At 39.5% G+C, this 26,306-nt stretch overlaps 1 protein-coding gene across 1 annotated transcript in view; it reads left to right on the top strand.

Annotated features, from left to right (window-relative positions):
* LOC127436773 (voltage-dependent calcium channel subunit alpha-2/delta-1-like) overlaps positions 1–26,306 on the top strand; it is a 117,818-nt gene that overhangs the window by 14,873 nt on the left and 76,639 nt on the right. Inside the window, exons 2-3 of the mRNA XM_051691144.1 lie at positions 9,689–9,770; positions 10,651–10,767. Of these exons, the coding sequence (XP_051547104.1) occupies positions 9,689–9,770; positions 10,651–10,767 (199 nt within the window). The remainder of the gene's footprint in view (positions 1–9,688; positions 9,771–10,650; positions 10,768–26,306) is intronic.

The raw sequence follows: 26,306 nt of genomic DNA, 5'->3' as shown, positions 1-26,306 counted from the left end.
TACTGAAGAACTAACAATACATGATCTGAAAGTTTTCATTGCACTCAGCTGCATATCATTACAAATGCTCATTGTAATCCATAGTGATTCACCAAGCGTTACTTCTGCGTTTTTTCCTACACTAATATGACATCAGAAAGCGGAGCCACAGCAGTCTGTTTTTAATGTACTTTTTTACTCACTGAAAGCTGCATATGGACATACATGTTCTTTGGCAAGCCTCGAGGGGATAAATACACAATCATGCCACACTCCATGCTGCCACAAGAGGGAGAGCTCTGTGACCATGAGAACAGATTTTTACAGTATTGTTCCATTTTAAAATATAACCTTTTGAAAGCAAACCAGAACCATGAAGAAAATGCAACCTTGTAACAATTTTTCCCCCCTGTTTTGGAACAAATCCAGCAAACTACAGGTCTGAAAACACCCTAAATCACTCTGTTATTATTGTGTCATACTGTGCATGTGTGACACCCTTGGCTAAAATCGAGTTGTTTGGAGTTTGCTAGTGTGGTGCTGGCTTAAGCAACCACGTAGCCACCGAAAATACCCTAGCATTGTGGTGATATGTTTTGCACCACTCATGTTTTCAGAAAATGTAAAAATTTAGTTGCTATTTATTGCTGTTCTTAAAAAATACAGGGAATATGTAGATCTAGTGTGGATCTAAACACAGAAACAGCCCTGATGTCCTCAGAGGGAATAGTTTAAATAGAGAGAGAGAGTGAGAGAGAGAAAGAGTGAGTGCTTGTTTTACAGGGTACAGTCTAAACAGAATTAGTATGTTGTGTAACAGACTACAGGCCTGGATCATTTACAGTGAGCCAACCACAGCTGGACATCCTGGTCTAATTTCTTCTCTAAACAGACATCCATCTCTCTTTCTTTCTTGGTCCTTCTTGCTATCTTTTCTCAGAGAGGAAACCAGTCAACATCCTGCTTACAAAAACTGCTGAAACAGCCTAAGATATTTGCTGGTCTTAGCTGGTCTTCCAGGCTGGTCTGTTGACTGTTTTTTTTTTTTTTTTTATTAGGTTTTTTGCCACTTTTCTGTTGGTCAGATTGGAAGACCAGTGTAAATCAGCCAATACCAGCTTAAACAAAATGAGACCACCAAACCGTCTTAGGCTGGCTTCAGATGGTTTTTCTTTTCAGCAGGGCAATAATCACACAGCTCTTTTCTCTGCACTAAGCTACTGTACATAAAGTTCCTCCACTGTCTACTTTATGCTTGCACCATTTAAACCCGCTGAGCAGAGTTCGTGGAATCGGTTTCAACTTATTTTCTTAAATAATTTACAAATGGATCTTGTACTGACTGTGAGTACACAATTATGCAAGGAAATTAAGTGTTCTCAGCTCAATTCTTAAATGAGTCGAGTCGTTTCCATCAACTGTTTACACAGCCTAATGTTTTACAGAGCGCTGCTTTGCCCCTGCCCCCAACTTCAAACTTCAGAGGATTTGGAGGGGGGAGGGACCAAAGAGGATCTTAATCAGCTTTCCATGCACTGCTCCATGTTTCCGTCTTCACATAAATTTTTTCCCATTACTTTACGCCAATGTCTGTGCAATGCCTGTTTGATCTATTTTCTGGTCACTGTGGTATTAGTTATGATCATATGATACTACTTTTGGGTGTAGAATGTAATACTATTACAATCTCAGAAGAAAAATGGTTTCAAAGGATGTTCATCAGCTAAACTAAAAGGAGTTGGAATTAATTTCCTTTCTTGGTGTGTTTTTCAATGAGCAACATTCTGCCACTCATGGTACATGACAATGATTAGTTTAATCACAACAGTGATTCAACAATTTAACAGTGATTCATAACACCATAAGGGATCAAGAGTGTCCTATGACTTTGTTTGGCTTAAAGCATGTTTGGTCACAATCTGTTTCATCTTTCCCTTTTTTCTGCATAAATGAATTGTTTTCTCTGCAGATGTGATATTTCATTGTGAATTTGATTGCCAAAATAGACATTTACCTCAATACCAAGCCTTAAAGCGATAGTTCAACCAAAAATGAAAATTCTCTTATGATTTACTCACCTTCATGCCATCCCAGATGTGTATGACTTTCTTTCTTCTGCAGAACACAAATGAAGATTTTTAGAAAAATATTTACTTATATTTAAGTAGGTCCATACAATGCAAGTGAATGGGTGGCAAAATTTGGAATCTCCAAAATCCACATAAAGGGAGCATAAAAGTAATCCATATGACTCCAATGGTTAAATCCATGTGTTCAGACACGATATGATAGGTGTGGTTGAGAAACAGATAAATATTTAAGTAATTTTTAGTCATATATTCTACTCCTTGCCCAGTAGGGGGTGATATGCATGAAGACAGTGAATCGCCAAAAACAGAAGGAGGAGAAAGTGAAAGAAAAAGGACTTAAAGGAATAGTTCACCCAAAAATGAAAATTCTCTTATTATTCACTTACCCTGATGCCATCCCAGATGTGTATGACTGTCTTTCTTCAGCAGAACACAAATAAAGATTTTTAGAAGAAGATAGAGCTCTGTCAGGTCCTTATAATGCAAATACACGGGTGCCAGCACTTTGACGGTCCAAAAGTCACATTTAGGTAGCATAAAAGTAATCCATGCGACTTGTCTCCTGAAGCAAATCAATAGGTTTATGTAAGAAACAAGTCGCTTCCATCCAGGGCTCTGATGCAGTTTGAAATTGCCAAACCTTCATGTGACATTCGTTATTCTGTTGTAAATAAGCGCAGCTTCCGAATTCTCGCTTGAACTCGCCGATGCACTTACGTTGTCAGAAGGATGAGACCAGAGATCCAAGTACGGAGGCAAAGTAACAGAATTTATTGAATATAAAACACTGCAGAGCTGGCGAAGCGTGAGGGGAACCCAGTGTAACAGGTAAAGGTTGGGCATGGAGGAGGCAGGAACCGGCTGAACAATCAACATAAAATATTAATGCATAAATGAACTTAAACAATGAACTTAAACATAAACAGACACACATGCAACGTGGCTGCGTGTGTCTCTCTCTCTCGAACCGATGTCTCCGGATGCATCTTTACTCACTCTCCTGCTGATCAGCTGATTCAGCACTGGCCATGCGCCATCACAGCCCGGCCATGCCCTCCTCCTTGACACACCCGGCATCGACTGCAGCATGGAGATGGAGAGTGTGTTCATGGTAGTGTGGAGCGCAGATCCGCCAGGAATCCTCTGGAGGATAGTGTGTTCATAGGTTTGTGTGCGTTGTGGTAGTGTGAAGAGCATATCCAGTGTAGAGCGGTAACCGATGAGGAATACTCAGGTGAAGCGTCAAGGCAAGCAATGCAACCAACAGGATGGTAACCACAATCCAGGCACTACGGCAAAGACTGGCAACCAATATAGAAAACATGCAACAGGACCGACTAGGGCAGAGAGAGTGGTGAGTAACTAAACACACAACAGCAATCTAGCAGTGAACACGAAACAGAGTGGGGTAAATATAGGCAGAAAACAAATCACGATCAGGTGCCGCTCATCCGCCAGGTACTGAACCCCTCTGCCCCTGCGTCTGACATCGAGCAATCACTAGACGGAATAAGCCGGAGCGCCCTCCACTAGGTGAGGCGAAGGTGGGAAAGGTGTGGAGGGATGTAAATTAGACCGAATGACTGGTTTAACTCTGAAGACATAAAACACTGGGTGGACGCGACTGAGAAAGGAGGGCAATTTGAGCCGGGCTAAGGACCTTCATGATGGGAAAAGTTCAGATGAATTTGGGCCCCAGCTTATGAGAGGAGACGGAGTGGGATGTCCTTAGAAGACAACCAGATCTTCTGCCCGCAGATGTAAGCTGGGGGCTTAGACCGGTGACAGTCCGCCGACTTCTTAACGTGTGCGCCAGTCCGGAGGAGGGCTTCTCTGGCTATACACCAGGTGCGACGGCACCATTGAATAAACGTGTGCGTGGACGGGACCTGGGCGTCGGGTTCTTGGGCAAGGAACAGTGGTGGCTGGTAACCTAGGCAACACTGGAAGGGTGATAGCCCCGTAGATGACAACGGTAAGGAATTGTGGGCATACTCGACCCAGACTAAATGAGAGCTCCAAGAAGACGGATTATGGGAGGTGACGCAATGCAGGGTCTTTTTTTTTAAACTCTTAATTAGCTCGCTTCACCTGCCCATTCGTCTGGGGCTGGAACCCAGAAGACAGACTCATGGTAGCCCCCAGCTGTTGGCAGAATTCTGCCCAAAACCGTGACATGAATTGGGGTCCCCTGTCAGAAACCACATCGACCGGGAGGCCATGGCTGTGGAAGATGTGTTTAAAGACTTCAACCGCTGTCTCCCTCGTTGAAGGTAATTTGGGGAGGGGAATGAAATGAGCTGCCTTCGAGAACCGGTCCACCACGGTCCGGTCCTCCCCTTCCCTGATCTGAACAAAGTGATAAGCATTGCACAGGTCCAACTTTGTAAAGACGGATGCTCCCTGCAAGAGTTCGAAAGCTGAAGACATCAACGGCAAAGGATAGCAATTCTTCACCGTGATGTCATTCAGCCCCCGATAATCTATGCAGAGTCTAAGCGAGCCGTCCTTCTCCATGAAGAAGAACCCCGCCCCTGCAGGCGAAGAGGAAGGATGGATGAGACCAGCTGCCAGAGAATCATTAATGTATTTATTCATGGCCTCCCTCTCAGGAGCAGAGAGCAAATATAACCGACCTCGTGGTGAAGAAGTACCAGGAAGCAGATCGATTGCACAATCGTATGGGCGATGAGGAGGAAGGGTCGCGGCACGGGACCGACTGAACACCGCCCTCAGATCATGGTATGCCACAGGTACTCTGGATAAATCCGCTGGTTCATCCTGAAGCGAAGCACAAGACTGGACAGGAGAGACAGCAGAAGTAAGACAATGGGACAGACAATACAGGCAAGAACAGAATTGGTTGACCAGTCAGTGTGAGGATTGTGCATTACCAACCATGGATGCCCTAACACCACCGGTGCAAATGGAGACTGGACCAGGAGGAAGGACAGCTGTTCTAAATGGTTACCGGAGATGAGGGTGAGCGGTTTGGTGGAATGGGTGACGATGGCCAGGGTCGTGCTGCTGATGGAGTATGCCATGATGGACATGTCCATCTGGAAGCCGTGGCAACATCCAGGAAGTTCCCCTCTGCTCTGGAGTCCACCAAGGAATGGCTGGTCAGTCCGTACTGCAGTCGGGCCAGGAGAAGACTCCATAGTGTGGGGGTTTTGCTCAGTGGAGTTGCACTCGCCAGTAACCCCCTTCCTACCAACGAGCGTTGGCTTTTGCTGGGCAGTTTGCGGAGACTTGACTGGCGCCAGCACAGTAGAAGCAGAGTCCCTTGGTGATGCGCCACTGCTTCTTTTCTGGTGACAGCCGTGTTCTCCCGATCTGTATAGGCTCCACCTCGGACTGCAGTTCCGTTGACCCGGCAGCAGGAGTGGGGTGGTGGTGACGGTCAGCCGGCCTGGGATGTGGAGAACGATGTTGGCTAAGTTGAAGTGTTTGGCGCTGGTCCACACTAATGGCCAGGTCCACCAGGTCATCAAAATGGGGGAGCAATTCCAAGGGGTAGATTTCATCCTGGATGGTATCAGATAATCCATGCAGGAACTGATCCCACTGCCCTCGATCATTCCATTCACAGGATGAAGTGAGGGTGTGGAACTCGATGGCATAGTCCGAGACTGACCGGTTACCCTGGACCAAACCAGCCAGAACCCTCGGTGCTTCACAGCCTTGGGCCAAACAATCGAAAACTTGATGGAGATCTTCCGAGAATACCTGGAACGATGAGCAGCAGGAGCAGCCATTGTCCAACTTAGCGGTTCCCCACTCGCCGGCCCTCCTGGACAGGAGCGTAATGACAGAAGCCACCTTAGCTGTCTTCGAGGGGAATGTTGAGAACTTCAGCGAGAAAAACAATGAGCACTGAGAAAGGAATGACCCTGCCTCACCTGAGTATGGAGCAGGAGTGTTGAGACAGGGTTCAGAGTGTCCGAAGCTAGGGGGAACCTCTGGGGCCAGTGCGGGGGCTTCCGCAATGGGACCAGTATTGGAAGGCAGGCGAAGTTATTGGACCAGTGATGTGAGCTCCGCAATCTGGGACGCCAACATCTCAATGGCGTGGTTGGAGGCGGAGATCTGGTGCTGTTGGAGACCCTGCTGAGCGAGCACAGACCGAAGGTTAATGTCCTCCTCTGGATCCATCCTGGCAAGATTGTTCTGTCAGAAGGATGAGACCAGAGATCCAAGTACGGAGCTGTTATTCAATATTATAGGGCATTTATTCATAAATATATTTATTTTTAGGATTATACAGTTTCATCATTTATTACACGGCTCTCTGGAATACTCGATTCTGATTGGTCAGTGATGCCATCCAGCAGTCAGATATTGCTCTGTAACAACCGCACATCCGGGGATTAAGACGTATCAGACTGCTCATCTGGATACTGCAAGCCGTCTATCCTGTTTCTCGGATCACTGTGCGATTTCTACAAGTAAGCTAATAAAATTATTTAAACTCAAATCAATGTTTCATGCCCATTTTTTTATCTATTTGGCAAGTAGTCTTGTAATAGGCTGAATAATGAGGAGTCAGATGGTCATTTTTACAAAATAAAAACAGAGAGAACTCCAACGCAAACCAGAGGTTGATTCCATTTTTACAAAGTAAACACCAACAGAACTCCAATGCAAACCAGAGGTTGATTTCAGCTGTTCAGTGATTTATTTCTTCTCAGATAATTACACAATATCAGAGTGAATCAATGTTTGATGTCCATTCATTTATTTATTTGGCAAGTAGTCTTGTAATAGGCTGAATAATGAGCAGTCAGGTGGTCAGTTTTACAAAATAAACACAGAGAGAACTCCAACGCAAACCAGAGGTTGATTCCAGCTGATTTCTTTGTTCTCAAATTACATAATTTCAACGCAAATCAATATTTTATGCCCATGTATTTATTTTTTGGTTAGTAGCTGTGTAATAAGCGGGATAATGTACAGTCAGCCGGTTGTTATCACACAATAATTCTAAATAATATTTATTTACAAAATCTTACAAAATCCCTGCTATTTAGTAAATGTAATTGTAGTTGATGAGAATACCCGTGTATGACACTCTTCTCTTTAACTTAACAAAAATACAATATTATGCACGTTAAGCCATCGTACATTTGATGTATACTAAAACTACAGATACAGTATCATGACTATATTTAATTTGTGCTCGAGAGAGAGATGCGGGAGGCTGCACGGGAGAGAACCAGTGCTCGCTGATTGTTTCGCGGGAGCCAGACACACCTGTTCAGCGTACTGGTGCGTACTGGCCGGCCCAATTCGTTCGAACACTGGAGAGAACCACCACTTAAAATAATATGCAATATTTCACCAGTTTAAAACAATGTTATAGAACATTAAATTATGAGATAATTTGAGCATAAATTAATAGAAGACGTTTTTTTTTTTTTTTATCTAAGAGTTATAGGAGTCAAATGAATCAAATTAATACCTGCTTTTCATTTATATTAATTTGCTCTCGCAGTCCATTTCTGAAATGACTTTCAGGCTTGATAAAGCACTTAGTGGATGCAATTTGATTCATTTTTATCGACACCGCCCTTTATTATGTGCATTTGGAGGCACGCCTCTAAATTGCATATTATTTTGGTGGAATTATTTTGGAAACGCGCAAAAATTTCCAAGACATGATATTTTGCACATCTGAAAGATGCAGTCCTTGCAAGACTATATTAGTAGATCAGCTTGGACATTTTTTGCATGGGCTATCAAGTTTTCACATGTTTTTAAATCAGGGCCAATGTGTGTGACAATGCTAATGTCTGAAATCTTCATATGGCAAAAAAATATGCTTATGCCAGTCTTGCTTGAAGCTGAGGCCTCTAGCAGTTGGCTTGCATGGCTAAATATATCACCACTCCACACGTGGTTCCTCTTCTCAGATTACACTGTTTTTTTTTTTTTTTTTAAAAACAAAACGCTCCCACCAGAACCATTTGGGCAAACTCACGAGCCTCCAGCAAGAGGGATTTTCTGTGTGCTGTCCATGTTTTGTGCATATGTGGTGTGTGTTTTATGCTGTGGGTGATGCATTCTACATGTGCCGCTGTTGTGATTTTGATTCACACTGATTCATAGCGGCGGTGACAGGGGAAGGACCTCGGTACGGATTAGTTTACACGACACCCATATCCCACCCTTAACATTTCTCTCTCCCCCGTTGCACTCTCTTGCCCTGCTTTAAAGGGCTCATATAAGGCTATAGTGCCCTTGAATGGATGCATCATGGGTGATGTCTGCCCACCAGTTTTAGATTGATGTTGGGTATTTAAGTCAGCAGAGAGCTAATCTGAGATGCTGGGCGTGGTCCAAAATTATGTTATGACTGATATAAAGTACAAGAGATGGGCCTTACATGAAGCTACTTTCATCTATGAATCTTTGTTCATGTAGAGCTGGGAAATAACTGCAAAAACCTCATAGATGTAAAAGAAGAGATGGTCGTCCATAATTGGGCAGAAGTTGGGGCATCCATATTCAAGTTTCAAACCGACCCTGTCATACTCCTGCCATTCCTCTACATCTTACTTAAATATTTGAATGAAATGCAGCTACAATAAGAATGCATTCTTCACCTTTGATTAAAGGGATAGTCACCTAAACATTTCTGTCATCATTTACTCATTACTTTCCTTCTTTTTTATGTAGTCAAAAGTACAAAGTAGTCATTATGAATAAGCTTAAAGTCTTCTGAAGACATACAATAGTTTGTATGAGAAAATCATGCACTCCACACTGAAATATCAATACCATGAAAGTATCATGAAGGTGAGAAAATGTTGAACTATTCCTTTAAAAATAAAAGTTTGATTTTTTTAATATCGCAAACCTCACAGAGCCAGAAATGTGATATTAAAGCCTGACTATTTGCCTCCAGTAAGGCAGCAAATATAGTAAATCTTTGAGACAGATCAATTGTCCACTTATGATCAGAGCCCATATATAAATAACCACTTTATTATCAGGTTTCTCCATGGTTCAACTGTCCCTGAATGTGCTAACCAGATAATTACCTATTCCTGCTACAATTCACACTGTACTGAGTGTGTGAAATCTTGCAAGAACATCAGTGATACTATATTTACACTCACACAAACACACACATAGATGGAAATTTGTATAGCAGAGTGGAAGTTTATGAACAATTTTGCCCAATTACCAGTAAGTTTGTGTGCTTTCCACTATCATTACCAAGAGTGATGTTGCAATGAAAATGCATTTAAATAGGACATTTCAGTGGGGTTTTTAGTAGTTACTTTCTCTCATTTGCTGTGCTTAATTGGTCAACAATAGATTTTAGTTGCACTTTGAAACTATCAACATACATTACCAGGAAAATCTCACATTTTAGAGCCTAGAAACCAAAGATTTGCAAAACTGGCTTAAGTGTTAATCATCCCAAGATATAATTTATATATGTATTTTATTGTAAATTATAAAAAGAATTATGATTATGGTAGAAACACATACACATTTCCTATATATTGTTGGTATTACGTATAATTTCAAGCACTCAAAACCAATCTGAAACAATACAATTATAATCATCTCAAATAAAACTAAATCTGATTGGTTCTCTGTGTTCACAGGACACGTAATTGGGCAGAGCAGATGCAGGAGGAGCTGGTAAAGTTGATTGATGTTGAGAGCGGAATACAGAGTCTCAAAGACGTAAGATCACAGGACTGCCTCTGATCAGTTGACTGTCTTTCAGCACACTAAGTATATTTTATAAACCTATGAATATTTTACACACTGCCATCACTGTTACAAATGCAGCAGCAAAGCTGAGTCACATTATCTTGATTGCTATTAGCAGTATTCCTCAGATATGAAAGAAGTCAGACTAATAGCATTTGCTATCCATTGGTATATAAATGTTTCAAAGCAGCATGAGGCAATTAATAGCACCCATGTTGGAGACCAAACAGTGCTCAAATGCAAAACAGTCCTGGAAAAGAGATACAGTGGTCGCAAGCTCATCAACAGAGACACCTGTAAAAACTTTAAAAACAGCAGACCTGAGTAGCACCTTTGTGACCGACTGTACTTTGAACTGTATATCATGAGCTTCATGAACCTGGAAAATGTGACAGTTTTGCATTCTAAATCTAGGCCAAAGACATTGTGTTCAGATGCGTTTACAATAAGAGAACGCCACTGAATTCCATCAACTTTCAATGCCTTTTGCCAGCTTTTAAACTTGGTGGGGATCTGTAATGGTACGGGCTGTCATCTTACAGGAATTGCAGAGTTTGATACATATGCTATAAGAAAATACATCTTAGCAACCTTCCTCATTTTACATAATCAATTCAAGATAATTACCTAGTATTTTTTCTTGCTTTGCTGAAAAGGTCTGTTTATTTTTATAGTCACGATTACATTTTTATGACTAATTCGATTTACATGTAATTTTTTGTGAATGGTGTCTGGCTTTGACACAAACATGATTTTCTATCTTTTCTTCCCTTCTACTGTTAAATGAAGATGATAAATTTAATCTAGTAAACTCAAAGACATTCCAAACTTAACCCTCTCTCTATCTCAGATTTTCTTGAAACTTCAGAGACACTACACTGTGAAACACAACAATGCTCAACAGCTGGTGGCAAATGCTGCGCGTGAAATTGAGAATCTCCTTGCCAATCGCTCCAAAGCTTTGAAAGTAAGTACTGATCATTTATTTATAATGTAACATGGACTTAAGGGAATAGTTCACCCAAAAATAAAAATTCTCTCATCATTTACTCACCTGTATGGCATCCCAGATGTGTATGACTTTCTTTCATCTGCTGAACTGAAGAATTTCTCAGCTCTTTTGGTCCATACAATGCAAGTGAATGGGTGCCAAAATTTTGAAGCTCCAAAAATCAGCATAAAAGTAATCCAGAAATCTCCAGTGGTTAAATCAATATCTTCAGAAGCGATATGATAAGTGTGGGTGAGAAACAGATCACTTTCACTTTCTTCCTCTTGTACTGTATTTTTAGTGTTTCACATTCTTCATGCATACCACCCCTGAATTTCAAGCAAAAGAGGACTTAAATATTGATATGTTTCTCACCCACACCTATCATATCACTTCTGAAGATATGGATTAAAACACTGGAGTCATTTGGCTTACTTTTATGCTGTCTTTATGTGGATTTTGGAGCATCAAAATTTTGGCACCCATTCACTTGCATTGTATGCACCGAAACAGCTGAGAAATTCTTCTAAAAATCTTAATTTGTGTTCTGCAGAAGAAAGAAATTCATACACATCAGGAATGGCATGAGGGTGAGTAAATGATGAGAGATTTTTCATTTTTGGGTGAACTATCCCTTTAAGCTAACTACCAGTCAATGTAGTCACTCTTTGTCTAGATTACAGCTCTGTACCCTCTCTCATTCCCTCAACCAACTTCATGAGGGGCCACCTCCTTTTTAGGTGGTCAAAATGGTATTGATAGGGTTACCATGTATGCTAAGCACTTTTTGACCGGTTTTTAAGATCATGAAAAACATAAATTCAGTCAAGTGTGTTCACACTTTTGACTGGTAGTTTACATGGCACAGGTTATTCTCTTGTACATTTATCCAAAAAAGTGTTCAAGATGTGGCCACATTTCAAATGAATGGATGTTTTTGACCTGAAGCAGTTTGGGTTGAAATCATACAAAACATTAAAAAGCATTCCTTTTAATTATATGCACTGTTGAGATGCATTCCATGTGTCAATGTTTTCCTCTGCCTGGTCCATATCTTTCGTTGATAGTAAATTAGACCTAGCAGAAAGATGTAGCCTGGATCAATCTGCATTGATCTAGTTCTGATAAAACCTGGCCTGGAATGTTGGCGTGACTGCTTCAGCCTTGGAAGTTAATTCATTTGTCGATATACCCTGACCTTTTGATTTTCTTACTTGATAAACTGTGTCCACATGACTGTATTTAAAAGAGTCTGCTAATGCACAAATAGAAATGATTCGATTTGGTTTTTACTTATGAAGATGTTCAAAGGCCCATTTTTCTAGGCAGTGAAAAAAAAAGCAGGACAGAAATAAACAGGATCAGTCAACATTATAAATGTTTAACTCCCGCCCCTGAAGTGCAGGTAATGTATATGCCAGCCTGCTTGGACCTGCTTTTATTGGTAACATTAAACACATCACTGACAGCTCCGCCTGATGACTAAATGAAAGTACTGACCTTTCACTCTCTGCCTCTCTTTCTCTGACCCTTCCTCTCCTGTTTCCTCTGCTGGCTCGTCCCTGTCATATGTAATTGGTCTGAATTAAATGCTCTTATTTTAATGGAGATGGAAGCATCACAGGCCAAATGTGCTTCATATGATGGAAATAACTGCTCTTGGGTCATTGGGTCTGTAATGGCTGTCTATGGTGTGTGTGGACAGCTTGGCTCTTTGCTTCTCCGGCATTTGTGTAAATGTATTTTTGGCTGGCTGTCTCTACCTTCAGTCACAACGCCCATGCTGGTCACTGTTCTCATGTCAACCAATTTAAAATAGCTTTTGTCCAGCGTTTTCCCTCTGCCCTCCACATACACACACAAACACACAAGACAGCGCCCAATTTAGAAGAAAACACTAGGAAAACACTCATTGTACTTTTTCTCTTCTCGAATTTTTGCATTCACAAAAAAAAAAAAAAAAAAAAAAAAAAAAAATATATATATATATATATATATATATATATATATATATATATATATATATATATATATATATATACAGGTGCATCTCAATAAATTAGAATGTCGTGGAAAAGTTCATTTATTTCAGTAATTCAACTCAAATTGTGAAACTCGTGTATTAAATAAATTCAATGCACACAGACTGAAGTAGTTTAAGTCTTTGGTTCTTTTAATTGTGATGATTTTGGCTCACATTTAACAAGAACCCACCAATTCACTATCTCAAAAAATTAGAATATGGTGACATGCCAATCAGCTAATCAACTCAAAACACCTGCAAAGGTTTCCTGAGCCTTCAAAATGGTCTCTCAGTTTGGTTCACTAGGCTACACAATCATGGGGAAGACTGCTGATCTGACAGTTGTCCAGAAGACAATCACTGGCACCCTTCACAAGGAGGGTAAGCCACAAACATTCATTGCCAAAGAAGCTGGCTGTTCACAGAGTGCTGTATCCAAGCATGTTAACAGAAAGTTGAGTGGAAGGAAAAAGTGTGGAAGAAAAAGATGCACAACCAACCAAGAGAACCGCAGCCTTATGATCGTCAAGCAAAATCGATTCAAGAATTTGGGTGAACTTCACAAGGAATGGACTGAGGCTGGGGTCAAGGCATCAAGAGCCACCACACACAGACATGTCAAGGAATTTGGCTACAGTTGTCGTATTCCTCTTGTTAAGCCACTCCTGAACCACAGACAATGTCAGAGGCGTCTTACCTGGGCTAAGGAGAAGAAGAACTGGACTGTTGCCCAGTGTTCCAAAGTCCTCTTTTCAGATGAGAGCAAGTTTTGTATTTCATTTGGAAACCAAGGTCCTAGAGTCTGGAGGAAGGGTGGAGAAGCGCATAGCCCAAGTTGCTTGAAGTCCAGTGTTACGTTTCCACAGTCTGTTATGATTTGGGGTGCAATGTCATCTGCTGGTGTTGGTCCATTGTGTTTTTTGAAAGCCAAAGTCACTGCACCCGTTTACCAAGAAATTTTGGACCACTTCATGCTTCCTTCTGCTGACCAGCTTTTTAAAGATGCTGATTTCATTTTCCAGCAGGATTTGGCACCTGCCCACACTGCCAAAAGCACCAAAAGTTGGTTAAATGACCATGGTGTTGGTGTGCTTGACTGGCCAGCAAACTCACCAGACCTGAACCCCATAGAGAATCTATGGGGTATTGTCAAGAGGAAAATGAGAAACAAGAGACCAAAAAATGCAGATGAGCTGAAAGCCACTGTCAAAGAAACCTGGGCTTCCATACCACCTCAGCAGTGCCACAAACTGATCACCTCCATGCCATGCCGAATTGAGGCAGTAATTAAAGCAAAAGGAGCCCCTACCAAGTATTGAGTACATATACAGTAAATGAACATACTTTCCAGAAGGCCAACAATTCACTAAAAATGTTTTTTTTTTTATTGGTCTTGTGATGTATTCTAATTTTTTGAGATAGTGAATTGGTGGGTTTTTGTTAAATGTGAGCCAAAATCATCACAATTAAAAGAACCAAAGACTTAAACTACTTCAGTCTGTGTGCACTGAATTAATTTAATACACGAGTTTCAGAATTTGAGTTGAATTACTGAAATAAATTAACTTTTCCATGACATTCTAATTTATTGAGATGCACCTGTATATATATATATATATATATATATTACTATAATTAGAAGATTTACAAGTATGCTAAGTTTGGCATCTCCAGTGAATCAAGTATCACATTTTCCACATTCTTCCATGTCATTTCACTAACTGTAGCTAATCCAGTTTTGTAGTTTTAACATTGAGGAGAACTGTATCTGTGTCCAGTGATTTTACGTTAATCCTGCAATGACTGTTAATAGAGACTGTGCTCTGTTCACACCATTGCTTTGTCACTTTGCAAAGGTTTGATCATTTATACCAGTAACTGATTAATCATAAAAGGCATTAGATGAAATAGCATCTCACTTAGTCAATTTATTATATTAGCAGTCCTTAAACCTTTAATTAAAACAGCTTTATTGTACAGTTCATGTTTATGGTAGCTCACATCCCAATAAACAGCATAACAAGATGTGACACTGTCCTTACCAGGCGTGATGGGATAAAGTGACAAGTGATAAGTGTTAAAGACACCAAACTAAGATAAGTGTAGGTCAGAGTAGTTTCAGTTAAGTTTCGGAACTGCATTAAACTCCGTCTCGTTTAGCATGCTTTGTGGGTATGGCTTTTTTGCTGTGTCATCACCATTCATATATATATATATATATATATATATATATATACAGGTGCATCTCAATAAATTAGAATGTCGTGGAAAAGTTCATTTATTTCAGTAATTCAACTCAAATTGTGAAACTCGTGTATTAAATAAATTCAGTGCACACAGACTGAAGTAGTTTAAGTCTCTGGTTCTTTTAATTGTGATGATTTTGGCTCACATTTAACAAAAACCCACCAATTCACTATCTCAAAAAATTAGAATACATCATAAGACCAATAAAAAAAAACATTTTTAGTGAATTGTTGGCCTTCTGGAAAGTATGTTCATTTACTGTATATGTACTCAATACTTGGTAGGGGCTCCTTTTGCTTTAATTACTGCCTCAATTCGGTGTGGCATGGAGGTGATCAGTTTGTGGCACTGCTGAGGTGGTATGGAAGCCTAGGTTTCTTTGACAGTGGCCTTCAGCTCATCTGCATTTTTTGGTCTCTTGTTTCTCATTTTCCTCTTGACAATACCCCATAGATTCTCTATGGGTTTCAGGTCTGGTGAGTTTGCTGGCCAGTCAAGCACACCAACACCATGGTCATTTAACCAACTTTTGGTGCTTTTGGCAGTGTGGGCAGGTGCCAAATCCTGCTGGAAAATGAAATCAGCATCTTTAAAAAGCTGGTCAGCAGAAGGAAGCATGAAGTGCTCCAAAATTTCTTGGTCAACGGGTGCAGTGACTTTGGTTTTCAAAAAAACACAATGGACCAACACCAGCAGATGACATTGCACCCCAAATCATCACAGACTGTGGAAACTTAACACTGGACTTCAAGCAACTTGGGCTATGAGCTTCTCCACCCTTCCTCCAGACTCTAGGACCTTGGTTTCCAAATGAAATACAAAACTTGCTCTCATCTGAAAAGAGGACTTTGGACCACTGGGCAACAGTCCAGTTCTTCTTCTCCTTAGCCCAGGTAAGACGCCTCTGATGTTGTCTGTGGTTCAGGAGTGGCTTAACAAGAGGAATACGACAACTGTAGTCAAATTCCTTGACATGTCTGTGTCTTGATGCCTTGACCCCAGCCTCAGTCCATTCCTTGTGAAGTTCACCCAAATTCTTGAATCGATTTTGCTTGACAATCATAAGGCTGCGGTTCTCTCGGTTGGTTGTGCATCTTTTTCTTCCACACTTTTTCCTTCCACTCAACTTTCTGTTAACGTGCTTGGATACAGCACTCTGTGAACAACCAGCTTCTTTGGCAATGAATGTTTGTGGCTTACCCTCCTTGTGAAGGGTGTCAATGATTGTCTTCTGGACAACTGTCAGATCAGCAGTCTTCCCCATGATTGTGTAGCCTAGTGAACCAAACTGAGAGACCATTTTGAAGGCTCAGGAAACCTTTGCAGTTGTTTTGAGTTGATTAGCTGATTGGCATGTCACCATATTCTAATTTTTTGAGATAGTGAATTGGTGGGTTTTTGTTAAATGTGAGCCAAAATCATCACAATTAAAAGAACCAGAGACTTAAACTACTTCAGTCTGTGTGCACTGAATTTATTTAATACACGAGTTTCACAATTTGAGTTGAATTACTGAAATAAATGAACTTTTCCACGACATTCTAATTTATTGAGATGCACCTGTATATATATATATATATATATATATATATATACAACCAGTGTGTTAAATTACTACTAGAGCACAAAATTCTTCATAGATCTAACCTCTTAATTTTGCTCTCAAAGTGCACCAGATTGATGCATTTCACTTTCAAATGTAAAAAAAATTTGTTCGGGGGACCATGCCCCTGGACACCCCCTAGAGGGTCCGAGGTCCACCCACCACAGTTTCACAAAATCCTGTGGGAAACACTGACACTGGTCACGCTGTACATTTTGTGCTGTGTATTCAAAAGAACTGTCTCATAAGAGTCATTTGTTCAGGAATTGGACTACACTGATCAAGCTGCATGTATAGAGCTTCTGTTTCAACAAATGGGTTTCATTGCTGCTGAATAGTAGTGCATGAAACAATGTCAGAGTATCTTACTGCAATGTCCCGTCTGCATCGACGGAACAATGCACGTTCATGAAAACCATTTGGTTTTCAGTTCCAATCACAAGACCACGCCTACACTAATCTGTTTAAGTTTGAAAACTCTGTTTTCAGTTTTCTAACATATGCAGTTATGGATAGCAATTACAAAGAATCTCCATTTTTGGTAGAGGAAAATGCCATTCTAGTATGGATGAGAGTTGTAAACATAGCAAAATGTAAGTGTTTTCAAATGAAATTGTATTAGTGCGGACGTGGTTTATTAAATGTCAAATATTAGTGATGGGTCATTCGCAAACGAGTCGGCTCTGTTGTAGGTAAAATTTGGGAGCCGGCTCGCATACCAGAAGAGCCGAATCTATTTATAAAAATATAAAAAAATTGAATAAGATATGAATAATCAAAAGATTTAAATGAATAGAATTAACTAATTCAAAGAATGAAAAAATAAATAAAATAATATAGGCCTAAATGCTCAAGCGCACACACATTCGTTCTGACTGTCTGCTCAGACTAACAGCCTCACCTGTTGTTCCTGTCAATCAGACACGCAGTGTCAACCAATGAACCAAACATGCATGAGGGAGGGTGGAGCCAACTCACTCACAGACACAGTCACACACTTAGCAGCCGAGGAGAGAGAGGAAAGACAGCTGTGAAAACAACAGCTGGAAAATGAGTCAGAAGCACAGTAGCATTTGGATGCATTTTAATAATGCAGACAATGTTAGAGCAGAGTGTAGAATTTGCCAAAACAAAATCTCAAATAAAGCCAGTTCTGCGCACAACCTACACCGGCATATGTGAACTGTGCACCCAACTGTTAAGCTAGCTATAGCGGAGCTTCGAGAAACTAGCGGGCCTGGCTGCTAGTGATTGTGGTGGAGCCAGCACCTCCACACGTGGAGATGTATTTCATAACAAACCAATGCATTTTTAAATACATTGTGGTTAAGGTAGAGTATGATTTAATTTAATAATTTAATTCGAATTGTTTTAACACCAATTATAGTCAAACTATCGCAAACTGTTTGACTTGAAAAAATACAAAACATATTTTTTTAAAGAGCCGTTTGGGAGCCAAAAGTGCCGGCTCACTGAAAAGAGCCGGAATGCCTATCACTATCAAATATGTTCTGATTGCCTGGGATTTTGTGCCGTCGCACAGCATTTTTTGTTTCAGCGTGGACAGACAAATAACTTGTCGCATCATGCTTGGTTAGGACACAGTATAACTGGTTGCTGTGGAGAGATCTGGACATGTTTGTCAGACAATCTAACTCCTTTCTTGCCAGTCAGTACACACAACTCTTTAAAACTAACTTTCAGCTTTCAGTTGTGCTCTCAGCTACACTTTTTTTTCTCTCACAGCTCACCCACATAACTGCTCGATTAGCCAGCTTTTCCTAACCCCTGTTTTAAATTTTAATTTTTAAATTCCCAAGTTAACCACTGGACTGCCACCAAAAGGCATCCTATCAAAATAACACTTTTCCCAGAGAATGATGTATTGGGCTCTTATTCTACCACAGGAAGTCAGCTGTCATGGTGACGATCAGCATACCTTCTCGATTCTGCGACGCTGTTCACATTCCTGTTGTTTCTTCCTGAGCGACCCCTCGGGCACAGAATGATCACAGATCATGTCTTATTCTAATCAATATGTGCACAGGCCTGCTGGATTGCGCCTGACTAATCTGGAAGCTAAATGTGTTTGTGGGATGCTAAGACTGGATTAGACTGATTGATTGATTGGCAGCTCGGTTAAATTGATCAGCAAGTGTCTTTAATTTGGCGCCATCCATCAGCAGCTGTCTGCACAGTCGATGTGAGTTAACGGAGGTTGTTTGATGTGAGGTCATGAATAAGGATGCTGTGCTGTGTAACAGGAAACTGAAGGTGCTGGTTGCTGATGGAGGCAGTGTTTTCTTAAACACTATTTAATTTATGTAAAACACCAAAACAACTTTGCACTTTTCTTTGCTTGTGTGTCTCTCTGAGTCAGGTTTGTAGGCCTCCTTGCTCACACATGCTTTTTCAGTTTTGCCCACAAAGTTTCTATCAGATTGAGGTCAGAGCTTTGTGATGGCCACTCAAATACCTTAACTTTGTTGTCCTTAAGCCATTTTGCCACAACTTTGGAGGTATGCTTGGGGTCAGTGTCCATTTGGAAGATCCATTTGTGACTGAGCTTTAACTTCCTGGCTGATGTCTTGAGATGTTGCTTCAATATATCCACATAATTTGATTATGCCATCTATTTTGTGAAGTGCACCAGTCCCTCATGCAGCAAAGCACCACCACAACATGATGCTGCCACCCCCTTGCTTCATGGTTGGGATAGTGTTCTTCGGCTTGCACGCCTCACCCTTTTTCCTTCAAACATAACTATGGCCATTATGGCCAAAAAGTTCAATTTTTGTTTCATCAGACCAGAGGAAATTTCTCCAGAAAGTAAGATCTTTGTACCCATGTGCTCTTGCAAACTGTAGTCTGGCTTTTTATGGCAGTTTTGGAGCAGTGGCTTCTTCCTTACTGAGCAGCCTTTCAGGTTATGTTGATATAGGACTCGTTTTACTGTGTATATAGATACTTGTCTACCTGTTTCCTCCAGAATCTTCACAAGGTCCTTTGCTGTTGTTCTGGGACTGATTTGCACATCTGGGACTGAGACGCATTCTGATTTGACAGAATGCGTCTCCTTTCTGAGAAGTTGTTGGAAAAATTACTCATGTCATGCACAAAGTAGATGTCCTAAAAGACTGGCCAAAACTATAGTTTGCTAATATTAATCTGTGGAGTGGTTAAAAAATTAGTTTTATTGACTTCAACCTAAGTGTATGTAAACTTCTGACTTCAACTGTACATGCACGGCTAATCCAGATACAAGGAAAGCATTTTTAGAGGTAAAAAGTACATTTCTCAGTTGTATCCAAGTCTTCACTGAATTATTGTTAGATATGATGCATTAATACAGATTTGATGCTGCTGGGTTTTGAGTCAGAAGCAGATCTGTAAATAAAATTATACTTAACTGTTAATTAACTGTATGCTTGTTATGATTTCTATGCCGATAAATCCACCACACAGGAAAAAAAAATATTGCTTATTTTTCGCTTTTTTTGGTGAGGCATGTGGCTTATTTTGGGTTTGTTTTTCCAGACCAGGTCACTTGTTTCTGTTGCGAGATCTGGCAACACTGCAATTGGTATTTCACCCACCCCTTAACGCAAAGTACTGTCATTTTAAAAAGAACATTATTAACCTTTCTTTTATTCTGTTCTAACCGGTAAGCATTTGGAAAAGTATTAACTGTTAATTAATTTCTTTGTAGAAAGAATGGTACTTGTGATCTAAGAAACCATCTACTAACTGCTGCATCTAAAGGCAGAGAAATAAAGAGAGTGAGAGAGCACTACTTGCCTTGCATCCATCAAAAGGGAAAGACCAGATGGAAAGGAAGTGTTTATTTGTGCTCTCTCTCTCTGTCTCTCTCACTATGTTGAAGCTCTTTGATATAGCATATGAAACAGCAGCAGTCAGTTTAGTCAGTCTATGTGCTGATTTTTAGACAGCTAAATATCATCAGAGCATTTGGAAACTGGATTGGAGATTGCTGACTGTCATGAGCTTATACTATTCATACACCAAATATATCTCTAGAAACCATTTCCCTCTCCTCTCCATACTTGCTTCCTATCCTATCAGTATTCTGTCTCTGTCTCTCTCTAATGTGAACTGAAAGGCTGCTATTACTATTGCTATTGCTTATACTTGGTGTTAGGGATCTGAACAAATCCCTAACCAAAAGTATTCAGCTTCGATGCATAACTTGCATTCTTTGAGCTTTGGACATGAAATATACCTCAAATTGCATGGGATGTTGAGGAGATGTGTGCTATTACTTTCATAAGTAACTGAACTTGTGAATTTTGTTTTATAGACTTACATGGAAGGAGGGCTCATCATATGATCTCACCTCTCTTTAACTGCTCTGAGGGATGGTGTCTAACTTTGATATCACTGCCACAACCACACTGCTTCTTGATGTTAAGCAATAAATTATTCAGATTTTTGCTTTCTATTTCTCTTGATGGAAGGGAAAGGCAAACATTTCTTAACCGCTCCCACCGAAAAATCTAGACTATATATACACACAAATACCTATAAATACATCACCTCTGAAACATGAGACATTTTGGCTTTGAGATTATGATGTCATACAGGTCATATTTTGATTGTGTCTTTTGGACTAACATTATTTGTGACATGGGTTTCATGAACATATCCCACCTACCTCCTTCATATGACTTCCTATGTTGTTTATATACCTGCAGTAAAATTTGACTGGTTCTGGTGGAATATAATATATTTCTAAATCTAGTATTGCCTTACAGGATATATTTGCAAATGATGAAGTTAGAATCTAATGTAATATTTCTAGTCTTACTCAATTTCAGGAAAAGTCTAGACTGACTGATTAGATTATAGGAAGGAGAAGTGCACCTTGGGAAATGCAATGAATTAGTCACTCATTGTGATGGGATAGAGTGAGGACTTCAAGAACAAAGGAAGGGGGTGACCCAGTGATTATCAGAGGACAAACGGAACTGTCACAGGTAATGCATGTCAAACAGTTAAACTAATTGAGCAGCGTAAATGACTATGACTTCCATTACACCACTCTGAAAAGGGCTGGAGCCCCTTTTTTGTATTTGTCCTCATGATCTCATGAAGTAATGAGATTATTAATTCTACTGGCTGGGTTGCCGCATAAAGCCCAATTGACACATGCAGCATTTTGCAGCAAAAAAGTATTTGGAAGTCATTAATATTCAGAGAGAGTTTGTGATTTGATGCATCATGGGCAACAGCGATTTGATGGCAGTGCAATATGGGTGTGTCCAGCAATGCAAAAAAGTTGAGAAAAGATTAACTTTGTACAAATGAGCAGGAATAGGATGTGATGACTAGAGCGGTTCTTTTGTCTCAGCCTCAGATATGCTCAAAGATCAGAAACTGTGTGCTTTTAACACAATGTACTTTAAAACGTGATAAAAAAAAAAAAAAAAACTTTTTGTCCCTTATTTTGTTCCTTTCGTCTTTCCGTAGTTCAACACACATTTTGTAGAACTGACAAGTATTTTTTTTTTTTTTTGCCTTTTATTGATTCGTCAGGTGTTTTAAGGTAGTTTAGAGCTGTAGTTCTCAACTGGTTTTGATTCGGGACCCAGATTTTACATTGGACATCAAGTGGTGACCAACCATAGTGAAAAACATAACCTGTAATAAATGTATCCTGGGTCACATTTTCTTGGATCTTGCATAGTTTTGTTCATGGTTTTCAAGTATAAATGCATGTATCAAGTGACATTATTTTAATGATACAGGAAGTTTAAGAGTTGAGCCCATTATATTTATTATCTAGTGTGTTTCCTAATTTCAAACATCATTCAAACAGAACATATATTACACAGGAGGAAAACTTTGTTCATAATTTGCCCACAAGTCTTGGAGGTCCAGACTTTAAAGCCCTTTATGTACTTGTGCTTATATTTACAGAGCAATGTAATATACGCACAGGTAAACCATGATGTGTTTATGGTTTAAATAGTATAGATTCTACCTAAATATATTTTTTAATATGAAACTATAACATTTTTGTCAAAATATCAGTGTTAATACTGTAAAATCGTGAAAAAGTTTTGTAAGAGTGATGTGTAATAAAACAATATAATAATATACAAAATATATTTTTGAAATAGAAAATTCTCACTAGAATTCAAATGGCTGTTAATGCGCACACGTTCCAAAGATACAGTAGATTAGTGCAGAGCAGATCATTGGCTCAAGTTGTTCCGTTACACTCACACAAAAAACAAGCTTTAATCGCACTGCAAAAATATTGCGTTGCAGATGAGAAGACGTTTGCATGTGTAAAGCGCTAAAGGCAAGATTATTATTAAATTTGTCTCTGCAGTCCTAAATTTCACTTGGGCAGCTACTGAAAAATTTCAGTGGGAGAACCAGGGCATTGTTCTTTCCCTGCTGTCCGTGACTTAGTCCGAATAGACCTGCGACCCACTTTTGGGTCGTGACCTACCAGTTAATAAACACTGGTTTAGAAGATAGCAAGCTGTAAATAGGCTGAAATGGGTGCTTATGAGGAAAAAGTAGTTGCTAGTTTTGCCAGAGTTTGCTTGGTTCATGGTATTGTGTCTTAATAAAGAAGTTTGGAAAAACGCAAACGTCCTGGCTCATGACTTAAAGTTTACAAATTCCTCGAACATATCTGTAATATATTACTCTTTGTTTTCAGGGTTATACAGTATAGTACAAAAGTCTTAGGCACATAAGATGTTTCACAACAACGTTTATCTTAAGATGGTTATTTATATCTTCAACTTTAGTGTGTCAATAGGAAATATATATTTTAGAATTCTAAACATTCCTTTTTGCAAATAGAATAGAATAGAATAGAATAGAAGAACAGGGAGCCCTGCAACAGATGGCATGGCCCCCACATTGCCCCCCACTGAACATTGAGTCAGTCTGGGATTACATGAAGAGACAGTAGCAACTGAGACAGCCGAAATAGATAGAAGAACTGTGGCCAATTCTCCAAGACCTTGGAACATCCTATCTGCCAGCAACCAAGAAAAACTGTGTCCAGGTGTACCTTGGAAAACTGGTGCTGTTTTGAAGGCAAAGGTGGTCATACCAAAAATTGATTTAGCTTTTTTAAAGCATACTGAACTTTGTATGATAATTGATAAATGAAAATTATTTATGGCATTATTTTTGAAGACATCCTCACTATGCGACATTTTCACAAGTGCCTAAAACTTTTGCACAGTACTGTATATCTAAATATTTGTTACTTACTGCATCTGGACGTAAAAGCTCAACACAGTTTCCGGTATCTCAGCACGACAAGGCATTTTGACCATTCACACAGCCACAATCGCGAGTCACGGGTGCACACATACACAGTAGCTGCCAAGAAGATGGGTACTGAATTGAGTCAGTATTTGCTGTTATCGCTACTGTAGAAAGACCGGTACCATTAATTTATACATTTATATTACTTAACATTAAAGTATATATATATATATATTTTAGAGTCAACTTGTTACAGAGCACTGATACTTTTTACATCACTACATGAATGTAAAAACATTCAGGCTTAACTGAAAACATTTGTGGCTTGAACCCCGGTAGCCAACCCCGGGTGTCGACTTCCAGTATCAGTGAGCGAACTTGCATGTTCTTACTGATTATCCTTAAGAAGCCGACAACGTTTGCCACTCAATCAATTATTTTTGGTCGCATTTGCAACCGTTTTAGTCACAGTCTGGAGCCCTGTATATGGCAAAAGCAGCTTACCAATAGCGTTAGTGCATCCAGCAATAGGAACACCCACTGACAATACCAATAATGTAGCCACTCAGCAACCTCCAGCATTGAAATCACTGATGGTGTAAACACCCCTTTACAGTTATGTTACCAGAAGCATCATTACTAGTCTGCGTAAACATATCCTAGTGGCTGATAGTTGACATGATGCTTGGTTGCTACGGTATCTTAGCTCCTTACTTCTATACTGCTAAACTTAGCTGTACTGCTTGTCTCCAAAGGACAGAAAGACACAAATGATAGAAGGTTCACACTAACTTTATGCAAACTCCCCAATTTGATATCAGACATAATGAAGAGCTAGCGTGAGAGATGGCAGTAGTTAAAGTCTCATCGAAAACAATGTCGAGCTGCATAATTACAGTGGTGTCCACCCACAGTGGGACTGTATCAGGAGATATGTTCACTCCTGTTTAAACACCCTGTACTGCGTGTGAACTTTATTGGGACCTCAGGAACATGGGTAATTTTACAAATGATTCACTGATCTTTCTTAGGTCTTTCTTTAAATAGGAAGGAAAGACGCAAAGATATATGAGATGGATCTTGAAGATATTTTTATGGCTCAAAGTTTGATCTTTGATTGCTAAGGGGACTTAATTGAGTTTTCAATAATATTCAACTGAAATATGAACTCGGATTAGATCAGTATTAGATCTTTCTCTTAAATGTTTTAGAAGAAAAAAAAATAGACAATTGGTGACATACAGTAGTTACAGTATAGAACTGTATGTAGATAGTACACCCCAGATAATTTGGTCTTGAAAGTATTTTATGAGGAAAGTTTAAGTTATTTTTAAAATCTCTGACTTTTGATTGCAGAATTTGGCACCTTGGCAAATCTGAGCTCAGTTTGTGACATTGTTGAGATCATTTCTTAAACTCTATAAGTAAGTAATTACAATTTATTTATATAGCACATTTATACACAGCTGAGGGACCTATTAATTGAATGTGAAATAATAAGATATTTAATGTGTGATGGGGCCTGATCATTGAGGGCTTTAATGACAAACAACAGAATCTTAAACTGAATTCTAAAGTGAACAGGAAGCCAGTGAAGAGCGGCCAAGACTGGAGTAATGTGATCATACATTATGGTAGATGTCAACAGCCTTGCAGCTGCATTCTGGACCATCTATAGTTGCAATAATGAAAATTGGGGAAGACTGAAATAGAAAGAATTACAATAATCCAAACATGATGTAATAAAAGCATGAATAACTTTTTCCAAATCTTGATAAGACAAAAATTATTTATATTTATATTATCAAATTATATTATTTGAGTTTGGAAATAATTCTCAATTGATAGAAACTGCTTTTAACAGAACTGATTTGTTTGTCTAAGCAGAGCTCAGAATCAAGGATAACACCCAGATTTTTTGCCTGATGCCGTATATATGGAAAGTGGTTACCAAGCGTATTGGCAAGACAACTTCTAGATTTAGGAGAACCAAAGATAATTATTTCAGTTTTGTCACTGTTAAGCTGAAGAAGATTATTTGCCAATGTGAGGGAATGAGGTCACTGGGACAGGAAGGTTCAGGTCTCAGGTGAGCTTTTAATCACAAACTTAGGGATAACACAGTCACAACTGGCAATAATAATTTATAGATAAGATAATTATTTCAACATTTTTCATCCAAGTTGTGTATTTTAAGCAAAGGCTGAAAAACAACATACTTGAAACATGCAAGGACAATACTGGAAACTAAGGAATTAATAACTGTTTGAATACTGGATCCATTTGTATCAAAAGTAGCTTTTATAATATGGGAGGGAATAACATCATGTGGAGAGGTAGTAGATTTCATATGCTTAACTAAGTCACTCAACTCAGAAAATGAAA

The sequence above is a fragment of the Myxocyprinus asiaticus genome, chromosome 47 (assembly GCF_019703515.2).
Source record: "Myxocyprinus asiaticus isolate MX2 ecotype Aquarium Trade chromosome 47, UBuf_Myxa_2, whole genome shotgun sequence".
In the NCBI taxonomy this organism is placed as follows: domain Eukaryota; kingdom Metazoa; phylum Chordata; class Actinopteri; order Cypriniformes; family Catostomidae; genus Myxocyprinus; species Myxocyprinus asiaticus.
This window is presented reverse-complemented; position numbering and strand designations above follow the sequence as displayed.